The sequence below is a fragment of the Cladophialophora immunda genome (genome assembly GCF_000835495.1).
Source record: "Cladophialophora immunda strain CBS 83496 unplaced genomic scaffold supercont1.4, whole genome shotgun sequence".
NCBI lineage: Eukaryota > Fungi > Ascomycota > Eurotiomycetes > Chaetothyriales > Herpotrichiellaceae > Cladophialophora > Cladophialophora immunda.
In genome coordinates, this window is record NW_015622544.1 from 5392181 (window position 1) to 5408712 (window position 16532).

General features: G+C 52.4%; 4 protein-coding genes across 6 annotated transcripts; 1 reads left to right on the forward strand and 3 right to left on the reverse strand.

The window, feature by feature from the left end:
* Window positions 1–58: 58 nt before the first annotated feature.
* PV07_08187 (uncharacterized protein) lies at window positions 59–3452 on the reverse strand (the record flags this gene model as incomplete). Its single annotated transcript, XM_016395326.1, has 4 exons — window positions 59–1310; window positions 2188–2269; window positions 2329–3279; window positions 3332–3452. 4 exons carry the CDS (start codon window positions 3450–3452, stop codon window positions 77–79), a joined length of 2388 nt encoding a protein of 795 aa, XP_016248745.1. The 3' UTR covers window positions 59–76.
* Window positions 3453–3817: 365 nt separating this feature from the next.
* Window positions 3818–6513, reverse strand: PV07_08188 (uncharacterized protein; the record flags this gene model as incomplete). The annotated part of the gene is made up of 7 exons (XM_016395327.1): window positions 3818–4625; window positions 4725–5302; window positions 5355–5665; window positions 5718–5924; window positions 5986–6170; window positions 6241–6344; window positions 6439–6513. The coding sequence occupies 7 exons, from the start codon at window positions 6511–6513 to the stop codon at window positions 3818–3820; spliced, it is 2268 nt and encodes a 755-aa protein (XP_016248746.1).
* Window positions 6514–6918: 405 nt separating this feature from the next.
* PV07_08189 lies at window positions 6919–13197 on the forward strand. Of its 3 annotated transcripts, XM_016395329.1 has the most exons (5): window positions 6919–7279; window positions 7371–8011; window positions 8062–8294; window positions 8347–11097; window positions 11166–13197. In XM_016395329.1, exons 2-5 carry the CDS (start codon window positions 7558–7560, stop codon window positions 12009–12011), a joined length of 4284 nt encoding a protein of 1427 aa, XP_016248748.1. In that variant the 5' UTR covers window positions 6919–7279; window positions 7371–7557; the 3' UTR covers window positions 12012–13197. The 3 variants fall into 3 exon arrangements, with proteins under 3 accessions (XP_016248748.1, XP_016248747.1, XP_016248749.1); XM_016395328.1 differs by having other exon boundaries at window positions 6919–8011; XM_016395330.1 differs by having other exon boundaries at window positions 6919–8011; window positions 8062–11097.
* Window positions 13063–16518, reverse strand: PV07_08190 (uncharacterized protein). Its single transcript, XM_016395331.1, has one exon. The coding sequence runs from the start codon at window positions 16416–16418 to the stop codon at window positions 13251–13253; it is 3168 nt and encodes a 1055-aa protein (XP_016248750.1). The 5' UTR covers window positions 16419–16518; the 3' UTR covers window positions 13063–13250.
* Between the last annotated feature and the right edge of the window lie 14 nt (window positions 16519–16532).

Here is a 16532-nt window from a genome sequence, read left to right on the forward strand (position 1 = left end):
GCTTGTTGTATGCAGAGCTCCCGACGCCCCCCCCCCCCCCCAAAACGAAAAAGTTTCGCTCAATGCCCCGCGGATTCTAAAAGCGACGACCTCCGACCCTCGAGCGCTGGATGCCCTTTAGCGTCTGGATGCGCCTCAGACTCCTCATGCCCTGCATGGAGAAGATGGCGCTGAGGACCACGCAGGCACCGGCGACCCAGAAGAAGCCGTAGGGGGCGTCCTCGAGGTAGTTCAGGAGGTTCATACCGAAGAGGCCGGCGGCCATGGTCCCCGCGGCGAGGCCCAGGGTGTGGATGGCGATGCGGGCCTCGAGGAACATGATCTGGTTGCGCTGGACGGCGAGCGAGGAGCGGAACGTGTTCTCCTTCTTGCGCAGGATGTCGACGGCCGCCTGCGCCGACTCGACCAGCGTGTCGGCCGCCTTGTGGTACGCCTCCAGCATGTACTCGGCTTCCTGGTGGTCCGCGGTCGCGTGCGGCTTGCCCCCCAGGTGGTCCGACAGGTACATGCCGGCCAGGTCCTCGTCCGTGTCCAGCACCTCGCGGATCGTGTCGCGCACCAGCCGCGCCTTCTGCTCGATCTTGCTCAGCCGCCGCGTCCGGTCGAAGACGAGGTTCAGCCCCACGGCCGCGAGGCCCGAGTCGAGCTGCAGGCTCGCCGCCGACTCCTCCGCCTTGTGGCGCGCGTCGATGAGATCCTGCCGCAAGCCCGAGAGCACCGCCACCAGGGCGGCTTCCACGGCGCGCAGCTCGTACGGCAGTTCAGGCACGCCGGCGGTCTCGACCGTGGGGCCCGACATGCGCTGCTCGAATTCGCGGTAGAATTCGCGGTCGTCGGTTTGTGGCGAGGTGTCGTCGGCCTCGTCGTCCCGCTCACTGCTGGTTTGCGGTTGATTGTAGATCAGGAGCGCCTCGTCCGCCTGGATGATCATACATAGCTGGAAGAACTGCAGCAGGATGGTGGCCGGCCGCACTAAGATGCGTGTCACCGCCTCGGATTTCAGGTCGATGTCCCGGAGATCTCGGTGGCGCAAGTCGAACTGCTCCCCGATCTCGGCCTTGGTGAGTTGCTTGTGCTCCCCGTTGAAGCGGCCGGACTTGTCGAAATAGATACAGGTAATTCTACCATTCTTGGTGTTTAAGCTAGACTCCGGCGCATCGAGTGCGGCGTCCACTATCTCGGTATCTGACGAGATCCTTTGCGTTGACAACGCCGGTCTCGCAAACAAAGGCAGGCCAATGCGTGCATGTTGCCTCGGTGGTCTTTGCAGCTGGCGACACCCTAGGGCCCAGGTGGAAAGGAAAGACCTCCTTGGCAGGATCAGCAGCGGGCGAGGTGACAGCGTACAACAACACTCAAACGGGCGCAGCCTGAGCGAGGTCGGAACCCCGAGCTTGGTCCAGATTCTCATAATTTATCCTTTCGTTTCATCACTGAATGCTTTCTACTTTCATTTCTGTGCTGCCGTTGACTTCGAGCATGGTTAGAGATCGGGTGAGACTGGTGAGTTCGGAGGACAGAGGATGATCAGTCAGGGTGATCAGCAGTCAAAGTCGCAAATCTGCTCGCCTGGTTTATTTATCAAGCGAGACAGCCTTGTGCAGACGAGGCTGAGTTATGACATCATGCCCTTGCTCCACTATCATCCGCCGTTTTGCTTCGTATCCAGCAACTCGGAGCTTCCCATCTTCGATTCTCCGGCTGCAATGCCGTTATGAATGGAGTGCCAGACTCAGGACAATCGCCTCACTGGGGCTCAATATCGCTACACGTGTCTTCTACGGGCCAGACCCTGGATGAAAGAGAGCATGGTCTGACTCAATGGACCTCTACGGCTAAGATCATAGGTCAAGACATCCAACTGCTGCTTGGAGATGTGTTGAGACTAGGAGGTATTATTTCCCGGCGTGAGCTCTTAGATTCTCGCCATCCAGAACGTTTGTGCGGAACCTCCGGCAGGAAGAACAAACTAGTCCATAGCTGGCGGTATCGAGATTATAGAGATTCAGAGCGAGCTTTTGAACCAAAGGGGTAGAGGTGGGATTCATAGATACGAGAGAACCACAAGGCTACTCTCCAGCACCGCGCAGACTCATGAGACCTCCAGCCTCGCGGCGTATACCTTGATCCGAAATACCAGTGAAAGATATCGTTCTCGACGCAACAACCCTGCTTCAAGCCTTATACCACTCGCCGAAGAACTTGCGACAGTCAGCGAGAATGACATCCGGCCTTTCCAGTGCAGCGAAATGACCGCCATCGTCGCACTCTGCAAAGATGTGAGATTTCAAGCAGCTTATTTGAGTGCATGGGTCAGGAGAAACCTACCGTTATAGAACACTAGCCGGCCCGTTTTTTTCACACTCCTTTCAGTCCCAGGCCTTGTGTCATAGAGGAAGCTGGTGTATCCCATGGGCACTTCAATGTAGTTCTCTTGCTTCAAGAAGAAATTTCCAAAATCCGCGTGCTTGACACCTTCAAAATACGGCAGGGTCGAAGACATGATGCAGTCTGTGAAATAATACAGAGAGCATGTGGTGAGGATTGCCTGGTCCCATGCTGGCTCCGAAGACTCGACATTCGCTGGTGCCGCCGCCTCTATGTACTTTTCGCCAACCCAGGCGAGTATTCCAACCGGGTTATCATTCAGAGCGACGCCAATGGTTTGTGGACGGGTCCGCATACACACAGCGTATCCGAGGTGGTTATTCAGCCAATCATGATAGCGTTCTTTGATTTTCATCTCTCGAGGTGTAAGGTCTGTGACGCTGTCATCCACTTCGACAGGACAAAAGTTCAGATGGACCGCTTTGCACTCCATGAACTTGGCACCCATTTCGCGCGCCACAAACGAACCCCAATCGCCCGCCTGCACGACGTAATGCGCGTAACCAAGCTGGCTCATAAGTTTGTTAAAGACGCGCGCCGTATCCTGCATGGTCCAACCCCGCCGAGGTGGTGGAGAAGACCAGCAGAATCCAGGTAAACTCGGCACCACGACGTGGAATGCTGGATCGGAAGGGTCCTTGGGGTTGGCGAAGGCGTCGACCACTCGGTCGAATTCGTGGAATGAGCCAGGCCAGCCATGAACCATAATAAGAGGAATGGCATCGGCCCTTGCAGACTTGGTATGCGTAAAGTGTACTTTCAACTGGAAGCTCTCATCATTAATGTCAGCGAGAAAGTGGCAATGCCGATTCAGATGTTCTTGCACAGAAGGCCAGTCAAAATCGTCACGCCACTTGTTGCTGAGACGTTGGAACCATTCAATAGGAGGACCTGTCTAGATAAGGATCTAGAAACAAATTCACATAACCGATTGCATACTGACCATAGTCACCATTGGCTCCAGGTACAATGGGCGCCTTTGGAATTCTCGTGTCCCGCAACTTCCTTTTCAGCCGTTCGACTTCTCCGTTGGGTATGTCGATTCTGAAGGGCGATATCACCATTGCGAGCAGTCCTCGGGGATTTTGGCCGGCTTAGGATTTGGAGAGCGAATTAATGGCTGGCTAGCGACCTGTTGTTAGAGGTTCGCGCATGCTTGACAAACTCAAGGTTTGGATGGCAAAGGGGTCGTCCGCTATTTGTGTTGGAAAGGCCGAAGTCGAACTGCGGAGACAATTTGCGGGGTGCCATCATGCCGAGCCTGGAGCGCATGGGCAAATTCAGGCCAGGATAACCATGAGTGACTGACATAATCAAAGCGCAACACCTGCACGCTCTCTGGCGCGGTAGACTTATGGATAGACCACAAGACGTGGGCTGTTCCAAAAGTTGTGCGTAGGTATGTAGTATCGATGTAGGCGGGCCAAGCTCAATAGCTCCAGTCCCAGCCAGCGTCCTCCACAAAGAAGAACGGATCGTCCATCAAGGACTGCTGCACTGAAAATTGACCCAAGTCGCTCATCAGGCTTGGATCAAAGCCATCATTTGCTGAATACAGAGGATCCGTAGCAGACTGGCTGCCCGGAAAGTCGAGTCCCTTTGGCAGCTCATTAGAGGTCGGCACCAGTCTTGGTGTGGGATCCTGTTGGGGCCCCGAACTTGCTGGCACAAATGATCGTATGTTACTGATCGTAGTCAAATCGATGTTCGCATCCGGGTTATTTTGCGCGAAGCCTGCGAAAAGCCCATCGGCAGGAGTCTCTTGCATTGCCAGGTTCTTGTCTTTTCCTTGAGAGCCGTGAGTACGGACATTCTCGACGTGCTCTTTGGCAATCGTGAGAAGCTCGCCAGCAACGTCTACCATAAATGACATGGTTGCTCGATCCAGTGTGTGTAGCATTCCTTTAATGCAGCCCAAAGTTGCCTCCATAAGAGCTTGATCTGCGGTTACTTTTGGGTCCAGAGGGGAGTGTAACATGAACGAGAACAACGTCAAGAATGCCGAGAAAGGAAAGTATGGACTTATCCAAATGAGGGTATTTCTGGGATCGCTCAAGTTCTGTAAATATGTTACCGAGAGATGAAGGATCGATCGTGCAGCAGCTAGACATAGCGCATAGGAGGCATGGACCCGAACGTTCAGTACACCATCAGAGCTCAGGGCATCTGAGCCAGAAGACGCGGGATCAGAACCGCAATTCCGAAATTCGTCGGCTTCCGAAGACCACAATTCATGGCTATAGATATCTGTTAGCATATGCCAACGATGAGGGACCTTCGGTGACGATAACTTGGGTCCAACACCAGCATTCACCCATAGTGAAAGGGGAACTCACTGTGCATTGACTCGGTGAACAGCTCTCAGGCAGTGGTAGTATCCGAAGTGAAGGAGGACAATCGGAAACCTGCTCTCGGAGTCACATTGAATGGGATGCTCCGGCCTTAGATGAAGAGGGAAGCTCTCCTTCCATTCCTGAAGCTCTGCGTCTAGTCTGCTGATAGCCTCGAGCCTCTCGCTGGCTGTTTTCACTCGGGCACCATAGGCGTACAGTTCTTTATATACTTTACCTTCCATACGCGCAAGAATGCACATGTGGTACAAAGGGTAGAAGTTTGCGTTGCCGGATGCAGCACCTGATATGTTGACATCACCGCTTCCATGCGACTGTTCGGTTGGGAAACCGAAGCCGATGTCATCGTCATCAATAGCAGAGGGCCTGCCGACGCGGCTAGACATGTCTTTCTCCAAGATGTACAATATCCAAAAGACCCTTTGGCGCTGCTCAAGTTCTGCTCGGGACAGGCCGAAGCCTTCAAGCCATCGATGCAGTCCAAGAGCATTCGCAAGTCGAGCGGCGACTCCGAGGAGAGAAAAAGCACCTTCTGGGTTCATGACTGCCTGCATGACAAAAGCCTGGATATGAATCAACAATCAACAAGGTCAGAAATGGGGGCATTATGTATACCATTCCGATGACTGTCTGCACAGCCATGAGGTCATTAGCATGAAAGAGGGCATCCAACAGTACCGATGAAGCATTTTGGAAAAGCTTCCATGACACGCTTGATACGTTCGAGAAATAGGACGGATCGCAGTCGCGAACGCTAGTCCATATTGAGTCCGTCGCAGTGATACAGCCGATGGAGAGAACAATATTCAGTGCGCCAAACCATGATCGCTTCGAAGGAGGCTCGGTTGAATATTGCTGGTGGAATAGAGTCCAGAATGATTTCTGGTCGAAAAGAGGGAAAATGGAGTTGAAAGTCCTGAAATAATCTATATCTCGTTAACTCAGCCAATCCATATACACTGTGCAGGTTGACCTTACTGTTGACGAGCTGTACAGCTGCCTCTTTGATTGGGAGGCGACACCCAGCAGCACGTCCACCACCCGACAGCTGATCGATCCTATAGGAAGGCCACATTGGACCAAATCGCCGAAGCTTCTCAAACATGACTGTTACACGGGTGGTTCCAGTCTTGCGCTGAATCCAGGCCAAACCTCGAGGGGAGAAGAGAGAAAAGTCCGAGGGACCTAGCATGGGTCAGTCCTGTGGTATCTTTCAAGGGTGACCAGAAGAGCACGCCAGACCTACCGACGTATTTCTGTTCGCCAGAGTCTGATATGATTAGATTGGAAAGGTCTTTCTCTATGCTGGGTGGGCTATCTCTCGGTTCTGGCACTCTAGGCTCTTCAACGATAGACGGTGTCTCGGTGAAGCCGGACAGGAGTGCTTCCATCCGCTCGATTCGAGACTCTATCGAATGAAGGAACTGTGCTCTGTAGAACGAAGAAAGCGTTCTACTGTCAGCTGAGCTCACGCCAACGATTGGGACATCTTCCTCAGTACCTTTTCACTTTGGTGCTTTGCCTTTCCACTGGGGTGAGGATACACGACATGCTTCGCGCCCGGCAATTGGAGCAGTTGTTGCTTCCTTGTCTGTCGCATCTTATCTGGACAGGCAAATGAGCTGGGGTACTGACGGACAAGGCACGCAATGGCCCAATCACGCAGACACATCTCTTGAGAAGGCTTCAAGGAACGTACTTTCATGCGTCGGCACGAATCACACGAAACCCGTACCCCTCGCCTGGGTCTGGCATCGAAGCTGTTAGGCGACATTGGACGGGACAGGTGTCTCTGCCTTATGGGATCAGCTGTTAGCAGTCAAGATGATTGGTGGTTATCTTTCGAGCTGGATGGAGCCGTGGCGAGTCGCCAGGTTTGAAGTCAAATCCGAGAACCAAGCGACCTTCAAAGTCCCGAATCCTCAAGGAAGCACAAGGCAGCGAAGTTTATGAATTTCACAACTCAAATGGAATGTGGTGTGACAGGCATTGAAGGACGAGAGACCGTGTTCATTGTGGTTGCATGGCTAAACAGGAGCCTGGGGAGAGTCGGTGGCAGGCCAAGACCCAGGCACGAGATGCGAAATGTAAATTGCGGTTGATTGGCCTGCGTCTGCCATCCGCAGCCACATCGTCAACTTCTCCCACTCCTTCACGGCCGGATACCGGATCGAAACGACAGCGTTACGCCGCCTTGGGTTCGAAAACCACGCATCTCGCGAGTCTCGTCCACCTCTGCCATGCCTGGTGACGAGCCGAATACCTTCAGAACTCTTGCATCTCCTTCTCCTTCATACGATCATAGCGTGCTCGCTCAATACCTTCGCCCTCGAAGCTTTCCGCGGGTAGCGATGTGGTCCGTCTCCGATTCGAAGCTTTTTCGAAAGCCCTTGGCCATGTCGCATTGGACGCGTATCTCGGAAAAGCGCATGGTTCTCCCTCAAAGGAAAGACATCAGTTCCATCTTGTCACAGGACCATGCCAGTTGTTTCTATATGAACCAGTCCCCGCATCTTATAAGCGGGTGCATTTGACATAGGGTATGTCTTTTGAGCCCAATGTGATTGTTCATACTTGTATGCTGTTTTTATGAACCACAGAACACCTTACACTGATCATGAACTCCGATAGTCGCGACACGAGCTCAAGTGATACAGAATTGCACGCAGGTAGAGACAAAGAAGATGAATTGTGTCGGCCGCAGCAGACGCAGACCATCCGGCGCAAAGGGACTGTCACTAGAAATGGACACCCTCATGATGAGTGGGCCACCCGTGAGAAAGAGACGCAAATTCCTCTCAGAGACGAGACGACAGCAATGCCTTCTGCGGGAGAAAGTGATGGAAACGTGTCTCTAACTAATGAACTCCGGACGCTTGTGAAATTGCTGCATACACAGAATCTTCCCCAGAAAGCGTCGTGTACGTCGATCGCCTTCACAAACGTCTCTGTCCAACAGCCAGGGTCAAACGTTGGAACGCAACAAACCCTAGCAGCAATTTTTCAAAAGCCGGTCAAGGTTGCGCGAGATCTAATATTACGAAGACGGAAGACTGAGACCCTGTTGCTGCATGGAATTGATGGGATCGTCAGGGACGGCGAAATGCTGCTGGTGCTAGGTCGGCCAGGCAGTGTCTCCAGCGCCCTCCTCAAGGCTCTAAGCGGGCAGAAACAGGGTGACTTGGCCATCGGTGGAGAAATCAAGTACAACGGGGTGGACATTGAGAAATTCAAGAGTCGGTTCAAAGGAGATGCGATTTACGTTCCTGATGGTACGTCGACAAGTTTGAGAGTTGGTGGACTGTGCTAACAGACCAAAAAGTCGATTTTCACTTTCCCTATCTTCTTGTCGGCAACACTTTGGATTTTGCCTCCGAGACAAAAACACCTAGGAATCAAGTTGCCGACCAATCACGGGCCAAATTGATTAGGGCGATGACAGACGTGTATGGAAGTCTGCTTGCAGTGCAACACACCTTTCAGACGAGAGTAGGCAACGAGTACGTTCAGGGCATCAGCGGTGGCGAACGCAAGCGGGTATCGTTGGCTGAAGCTGTTCGTCTCTCTCTTCTCGCCCTTTAGTGCCGCAAGTTTCTAACACAATCAGTTCGCCATGCGAGCATCTGTCACGATGTGGGATAATCCCACTCATGGGCTCGATTCGTCAACATCACAGGAATTCATTCATACAATTCGAGCCATGACCGAGACATTCCGACAAACTGCTGTTGTCGCGCTGTACCAAGGAGGTGAAACGCTAACACAAGAGTTTGATAAAGTAACAGTACTCTATCAAGGCCGCCAAATCTTCTTTGGGACGGTCCCGGATGCTAAGCACTATTTTGAAGACATGGGCTTCGAATGTCATCCGCACCAAACAACAGCGGACTTCCTCACAGCGATCAGCGACCCAACAGCCCGAAGGCCCAGAGCTGGCTGGGAAGCGAAGGTACCAAGGTCGCCAGAAGACTTTGTAAAGCTTTGGAAAATCAGCCATCACTATTCCAAGCTCCAAGAAGAAATCCAGGAATACACGAGGGAATTTGGTCAGTACGATGCGGAACTCGCGAAATACGAGGCCTATCGATCAGCCACAAAATCAAAGCATCAGCGACAACGGAGCATCTACACCGTCGATACAGTGACTCAATTTACCGCCAACCTCAGGCGCAGCTTTTACAGATTCATTGGCGACAAAGCATTCCTGGGGGCAACGGCATTTAGTTCTGTCTTCATGTCCCTGATCATGGGCAGCATGTTCTACAATGTGCCAGCCTCGACCTCGGGATTTTTCTCCAAGGGGGGCGCTTTGTTCTTTGCAATTCTCTTCAACTCCCTCCAAACCATGGCCGAAATTGGTACTCTGTATTCTCAGAGACCGATCATTCAACGCCAGAATACGTACGCCATGTACCATCCTTTTCTGGACTCTTTGGCGAGTTTGGTGGTCGAATATCCTTATAAGATTGTCAACGTGACTATATTCGACATCATCCTTTATTTCTTGGTCGGACTGAAGCAGAAGGCGAGTGCCTTTTTCATCTTGTGGCTGACTACCTATTTGGCTACTCTGGTCATGAGTGCCTGGTTTCGAACAATAGCCGCCCTCACCAATAGTCCTGAAGCTGCCATTGGTGCCGCGGGCATATTGGTACTATCCTACGCCATTTATACCGGCTACACCATCCCGAAACCCAGCATGCACCCTTGGTTCAAGTGGATCACTTATATCAATCCACTCTCCTATGCTTTCGAGACTCTAATTGCCAACGAGTTTCACGACACAACGGCTCCGTGCGACGCCCTGGTCCCCTCTGGCCCAGGGTATAGCAATGCATCAGCTGCCAACCAGGTTTGTGCCGTCACAGGGTCACACCCAGGGCAGCGGTTTGTGAGCGGCGACGACTACATTGAACTCTCGTTCGACTATCATCATTCTGATGTATGGAGAAATGTGGGCATCCTATGTGCTTTCTTATGCGGCTTTGTTGTTGCGCTTGCTGTAGCGACAGAATTCAGAACTGCCTCAGCACAACATATTCGAGAACGCTTGTATTACCGCAAAGGCCACGAGCCGGAGCGGCTGAAGAGACTCTCAAAGAGAGGAGCGAGGCTCAGCGAAGACGAGGGAGAAGCACAATACTCTGAGGAAGCCATCACGGAGATCCCATCACATGGATCCGCAACTAAAGAACTTGTTACCTGCAAGAAAGTCCTGACGTGGGAGAAGGTGACATACGACATCACGCTCCGTGACGGCTCCCAGCGCAGGTTGCTGGATAATATCACGGGCTACGTGAAGCCGGGCACTCTCACGGCTTTGATGGGAGAATCCGGTGCGGGTAAGACAACACTTCTTAATGCACTTGCTGCACGGCTTCGCGGTGGCACCGTCGACGGAGAGTTTCTTGTCAGTGGCAAGCTTCCCGACCGTTCGTTTCATCGAATGACTGGCTATGTACAGCAACAAGACGTCCACCTCTCATCGTCTACCGTGCGAGAAGCACTTCAATTCTCGGCTAAACTACGCCAATCGAAGGAAATACCTCTTTCAGAAAAGCTTGACTACGTGGAGAAAGTCATTGAGATGATGGAGATGGAGGATTTCGCCGAAGCTATCATAGGCGTTCCCGGCAGCGGAGGTCTCAACGTTGAACAGAGAAAACGAACCACAATCGCCGTGGAGCTAGTCGCAAAACCAGAGATACTACTGTTTTTGGACGAGCCTACGAGCGGGCTTGACTCCCTCGCAGCATGGTCTATCATTCGCCTGCTGAGGAAGCTTGCTGACTCTGGACAAGCCATCCTATGCACGATCCACCAACCCTCATCAATGATATTCGAGCAGTTTGACCGTCTGCTCCTTCTCGCGAAGGGTGGGAAGCCGGTGTACTTCGGTGAGATCGGTCAACACTCCAGATCCATCCTCAGATATTTCGAGAAGAACAGTGGCCAACGCTGTCCCGCGGGTGGTAATCCTGCAGAGTTTATACTTGACGTTATTGGAGCAGCTATGAGCCCGAAATCGAACCAGGACTGGAACGCGACATGGATGAGCTCTGACGAGTACCGTTACATGTCTGAAGAGATGCAAAGCCTGCATGACCAATTCATCGATAGTCCCAGCCAACAGCTGAAAAAACACGGGCACTCGAATCACAGGACTGCAAGCTCCGGGACTACCTTCGCTGAGCCCTGGGCCACTCAGTACCTTGCAGTTCAATTAAGGCTTTTCGTGCATTATTGGAGAATCCCACAATACATCATGGGAAAGATCATGTTGAATGTCGTGGCGGGGCTGTTCCTCGGGTTCACATTCTATCAAGAGGGTAACTCAGTACAAGGTCTTCAAAACAAGGTAGGTTTTATTTGAAGTTCTCCATGTCAATTCGACCCGAGCCATTCGAGAGGTTGACAACTGTGCAGTTATTCGCAGCTTTCACGTCGGCCATTCTAGGCATGCCAACGATGAACCAATTCCAACCACAATTTTCCAGCTTGGCGAATCTGTTCACTGAGCGAGAAAATCCCTCAGGCATGTACCATTGGAGCGTATTTGTCCTGTCGAATCTTGTCACGGAAACAATCTTCAACATATTGGCGGGCACCCTGTTCTTCTTCCCTTGGTACTTCCCAATCGGCTTCTCGCAAGGCTGGGTGGGCAGCACCGCAGGTGACGGGAGCAGAGGTTTCTACATGTGGCTCCTTCTCATGACCTACGAAATGTGGATCTCCACCTTTGGCGTCGCTATCGCCTCTCTGGCGCCCAATCCTCAGACGGCAGCTGTTTTGACGACGGTCTTCGCCTCTTTTGTGGTCGCTTTCAATGGCGTGCTGCAACCGCTAAGCCAGCTTCCTCAATTCTGGCATTTTATGTACCATGCCTCACCATACACATATCTGATGAGTGGATACATCTCCAACGCAATCCACGGCACCCGCATCATCTGCGCTCCCCAGGAAATCAACGTATTTCAACCACCGCTGGGGCAGACATGTATGGAATACGCTGGTGCTTTTGTCCAGGAACAGTTTGGATACCTCTTAAATCCAGGCGACATTTCAAACTGCCAATACTGTCGGTATTCAAGCGGCGATCAATATCTTGTCACCCGCAACATGAACTACGGAGATCGCTGGAGGAATTTCGGGCTCATGTGTGTTTACAATAGTTTCAACGCCGGCATAGCCTTCCCGCTTTTCTACCTGGCAAAGGTTGCAACATTCGACATGAAACGACTAATGTTGTGGAGGTCATGGTCTAAGAAATAGCACCTTTTTGATCTTCATTGGATTTTGTCGGTACCTCTGATCGATGCGATGGGGCGTCTGCGAAAATCTTATGCCTGGACCAAGAAAGATTCTTTCATCTCTGGTCTCAACGTGGTGACGAGAAAAGGGGAAGGCAGCTTTTGCAAGCAGACGACCGGCTTTCTGTCTTCAAGTGCTCGACTTCGAGACAAGCGTATACTTCTATGAAATAGCAGCCATTTATCAATTGAGCCCAGTTCCAGCCTGCGGAGCCTCACATGCTCACCTATGGGGGATTTAATCAACGTGTCAAAAGGGACTGGCGAACCGAGACAGACCCGGCCTGATAACGTGCGGGAGTGAAACAAAGTCGATTCCAAAATTGGCACACGAGAGATGTGCTGATGCAGAGGCAGTACTTACGTGAGGCCTGATACGAGAGTCATCCCAAGCTCTTCCGACCTTGTCCGGGGACCACCAAACCAAGGTGCACAAGATATCAAAGATTCGACACATCGAACCCCCCTGGTCATCATTTGTGGGCAATGTCATGTGAGCTTACCCACATAAAACTGCTGCAAGCATGAAAACCCGACGCTACACATCACATCGGATTCCTTATCTCGCTCTACCTCTGTTGGGTGTCCTGAACGACTGCTCAAATGGAACTTGACAACCTGGAGTGGTCGCAGCGAAACCACCCGAAAGATTACCGCAGGCTGCTAGAAGAGCAGCTCCATACTCTTAGCTCCACGAGACTGCGGCCCTCCGTCGATAGGAAAGGCAAACGACTCTCCAGGCCCGGAGGGATCGAGCTAGCCTTCTGCACCCCGACTTTTCCCTCTACCCCGGATGGAGTCGGCAATACATTTAGGCCTTCTCGAGGCTCGCTGAGCTCACCGCGGTGTGGCTGCCGACCTGTGCGAAAAGGGGTTGTGACGAGGGTAAACAATGACACGGTGAGTTCGTGCGATCGGATGAGGAACACACGCTTGCACAGACATTCCGACATCACGAAGCCGGTATGTGTTGGATGCAATCCGGCTGTCAGCTTTCGCCTTGATACAGGACGGACCCGGGAATCAATAGGACTGAATCCAATAGATTTGGTTTCTTTTGTTTATCTACCACCTATAGAATGATTGTTGAAATGGGGTATCTCAAGAGTTGTTGAAAGTCGTCAAAAAAGGCATGCCACACGTAGTACTGTTAATCCCGGGGGGTTTTCTTTTTGCTCAAGCGCGGCCACCACAAGCCCATCTAGAAAAGTCCGTCTATCTCGCCAGTCTCCGGGTCCACATCGACATTCAAATATCCCGGCGCGGTCGGGAGACCAGGAATGGTCTGGATATCCGCGGCCAACGCATACAGATACCCTGCGCCGACGGCCAGCCTGACGTCCCGGATTGGGACCGTGAAACCCGTGGGCGCTCCCTTGAGGGCCGGGTCGTGGCTCAGCGAGTACTGAGTCTTTGCAATGCAGATGGGCAGGTTCCCAAAGCCCTGTCTAGTGTACATGTCGACCTTTTTCTGGGCCAGCTCGCTAAACTCGACCTTTCCGGCCCCGTACATGTCCTTGCCAATCTTTTCGATGCGCTCCTGAACGGTACCATCCAGGCCGTAAAGGAATTGGAAGTCCTTGGGCTTCGACGAGGCCGCAATGACGGCCTTGGCCAAGTCGACGGCACCGGAACCCCCTTCGGCCCAGTGGTTCGCGGGCACGGCTGCCTCTGCACCGGCGGCGAGGGCTTCTTCTTCAATGACTTTGAGTTCGGCCTCCGTGTCGGTGTCGAACTTGTTGATCGCCACAACTACTGGGATGCCGTAGGATTTGGCATTGGCAATGTGCTTCTTGAGATTGACACAGCCGGCGCGCAGCATTTCGGTGTTTTCCGTGCGGTATGCTTCCGGCAGCGCCGATCCTACGGGGATCTCTGGACCGCCGCCGTGGACCTTTAGTGCTCGAATGGTAGCAACGACGACAACGACGTCGGGAACAAGACCGGAATTGCGGCACTTGATGTTGAAGAATCTTTCACCGCCCATGGTAAAATCAAAGCCTGCTTCGGTGACGACAAAGCCAGCCTTGGCTTCGTGATCTTCATCAGGTTCCGTGCCGGCAAGCTTGAGCGCCAACTTGTCGGCTAGGATAGAGCTGTTACCAATGCTGATGTTTGCAAATGGCCCAGCATGGACAAAAACCGGGGTCCCTTCCAAACTCTGCATGAGATTGGGTTTGATAGCATCCTTCATGAGAGCAGTCAGGGCTCCGCCAGCGCCAATATCGTCGCAAGTGACAGGGTCTCCAGCCTTTGAAGACCCAATCACTATTCGACCAAGCCGCTCCCGCATGTCTCTCAGGTCGTTGCTGAGTGCAAGAATGGCCATGCACTCGCTTGCGACAGAAATGTCGAAAGCTGTCTGCCTGCTGTGGCCCTTCTCGGTGGGAGCCTGGCCGATGGTAATGCCTCTCAGGAGTCTGTCGTTGACATCAAGGACTCTTCTCCAAGTGATTGTCTCCGGATCAATGTCTAGGCGTGCGAAACGCCTGATCTCGTCCTCGGTCAGATCGTCAGGGTTCGTCTTGTCAATTCCTAGCTTCTTCAGTCTGCGAAGCATAACCGGAGCAAACTCGCGCTTGCCCTTTTTACTGGGCACCAGTCTTTTGTACAATGGCCCGTCCTTTTGTGTGGATTCGTGAAACATGCGTGTATCAATAGCTGCAGCCAGAAGGTTATTTGCTGCTGTAATCGCGTGGATGTCACCCGTCAGATGAAGGTTGAATTCATCCATGGGGATGACTTGACTGTAGCCACCACCTGCGGCACCACCTTTGATGCCAAAAGTCGGTCCCATACTTGGTTGTCGAACATTAGCAAATGCCACTTTTCCCAGGTGAGCGCCCAAGGCCTGCGTAAGACCCATTGTGGTAGTGGATTTGCCTTCTCCGAGTGGAGTTGGAGTAATGCCACTGACCAGAATATATTTTCCATCCCTACGATGCGCTAGCCTTGAAAGAATTGACAGGTCAACTTTGGCTTTGTGAGCACCATATGGTTCCAACTCATGAGGTGCAATGCCAATGTCGGCAGCGATTTGAGTGATGTGCCTGGGATGCTGAGATCTCGAAATTTCGATATCGGACGGTACGGGCTTCGTAAGCTTGATCGGTAACGGAGTAACGTGTCTTGCCTTCAGTCTCTCAAAGTAAGCTGAAGCAGAATCGACGACGTTCTGCATGAGCATCGCAACTGTCATAGGACCAACACCACCTGGGACTGGCGTGATTTGTGAAGCAACCTGAACAGCTGACTCAAATTCAACGTCTCCAACGAGACGCTGTCCCGAGCTCTTTGTGGCATCAGGGATGTAATTTGTGCCGACGTCGATGACCACAGCTCCTGGTTTGAGCCAGTCACCCTTGACGAATGCCGGCTGGCCAATGGCGGCAACCAGGATATCAGCTTGTTTGACAACATCTTCGATGTATTTGGTTTTGGAATGGCAGACAATGACCGTGGCATCGGCACTCTTCAAGAGATAGCTGACCGGACTACCCACGATGTCGCTACGGCCAAGGACAACAGCCGTCTTGCCCCGGGGATCGACACCGCTCTCTTGTAACAACACCATGACTCCCTTCGGGGTGCAGGGGACGAAGAAAGGCTTGCCGCCTCTTTTTGCGAGCTCTCCAATATTTCTAGCTCCAAACCCGTCCACATCCTTCTCGTCCACGACTGCAGAGGTGATTGTATGCTCGGAAAGGTGTTTGGGGATGGGCAATTGAACGAGGATACCGTGGACAGAAGGATCATTGTTGAAGTCAATGATCCGTTGTAATAGTTCAGGCTCTGAAATTGAGTCTGGTAGATGAACCAGTGCACAATCGATACCCGCTTCTTCAGCTGCCTTCAGCTTCATTCGCACGTAAGTGGTCGAATCAGGTCGATCACCGACTTGGATGATTTTCAAGCATGGTTTATACCGCGGGTTCACACTTTGTCTCTGTCGAATCTCCGCTGCCAGTCGTTCCCTGATTTTCTGGGCAATGGCCTTCCCATCGATCTTTGTAGCCCCCATCTTCTTTGGCGCTGTACTTGAGAATGGCCGTGAGTGCAGCGACGGTGAAGGCTGGAGATGTCCGTCTCGTGTGACTCGGGCGGCGAAGGAGAAGTGCAGCTGGAACCGGCCAACCGTTGCGGAGACGGTTCTAGGGCAGGAAAGAGGTTCTTTGGAGCACCGAGCACCTCTCCTGATCAGGCTGGCTCCAGATGCAGCCCTGATCGCAGTCAGGCTTATGGGAGACGAAAGTTGAGAGGGTAAAGTCGGAAGGCGGAGAGAACTATTGGAGAAATTTGAGAGACGGAGAGTGGCACGACCTGCCAATATATGATCTGGACGCGTCGCACTAGATAATCTGCTGGCCATGTCAGAGCCCAAAGCTCCGTAGAAAACTCGTCTCAGGTGACCAAGGAGAGAGCTATCCCTGGTCTTCGAGTATATCCATCATTGAGAGAGCCGGTTAAAGGTTGAGACGATGTT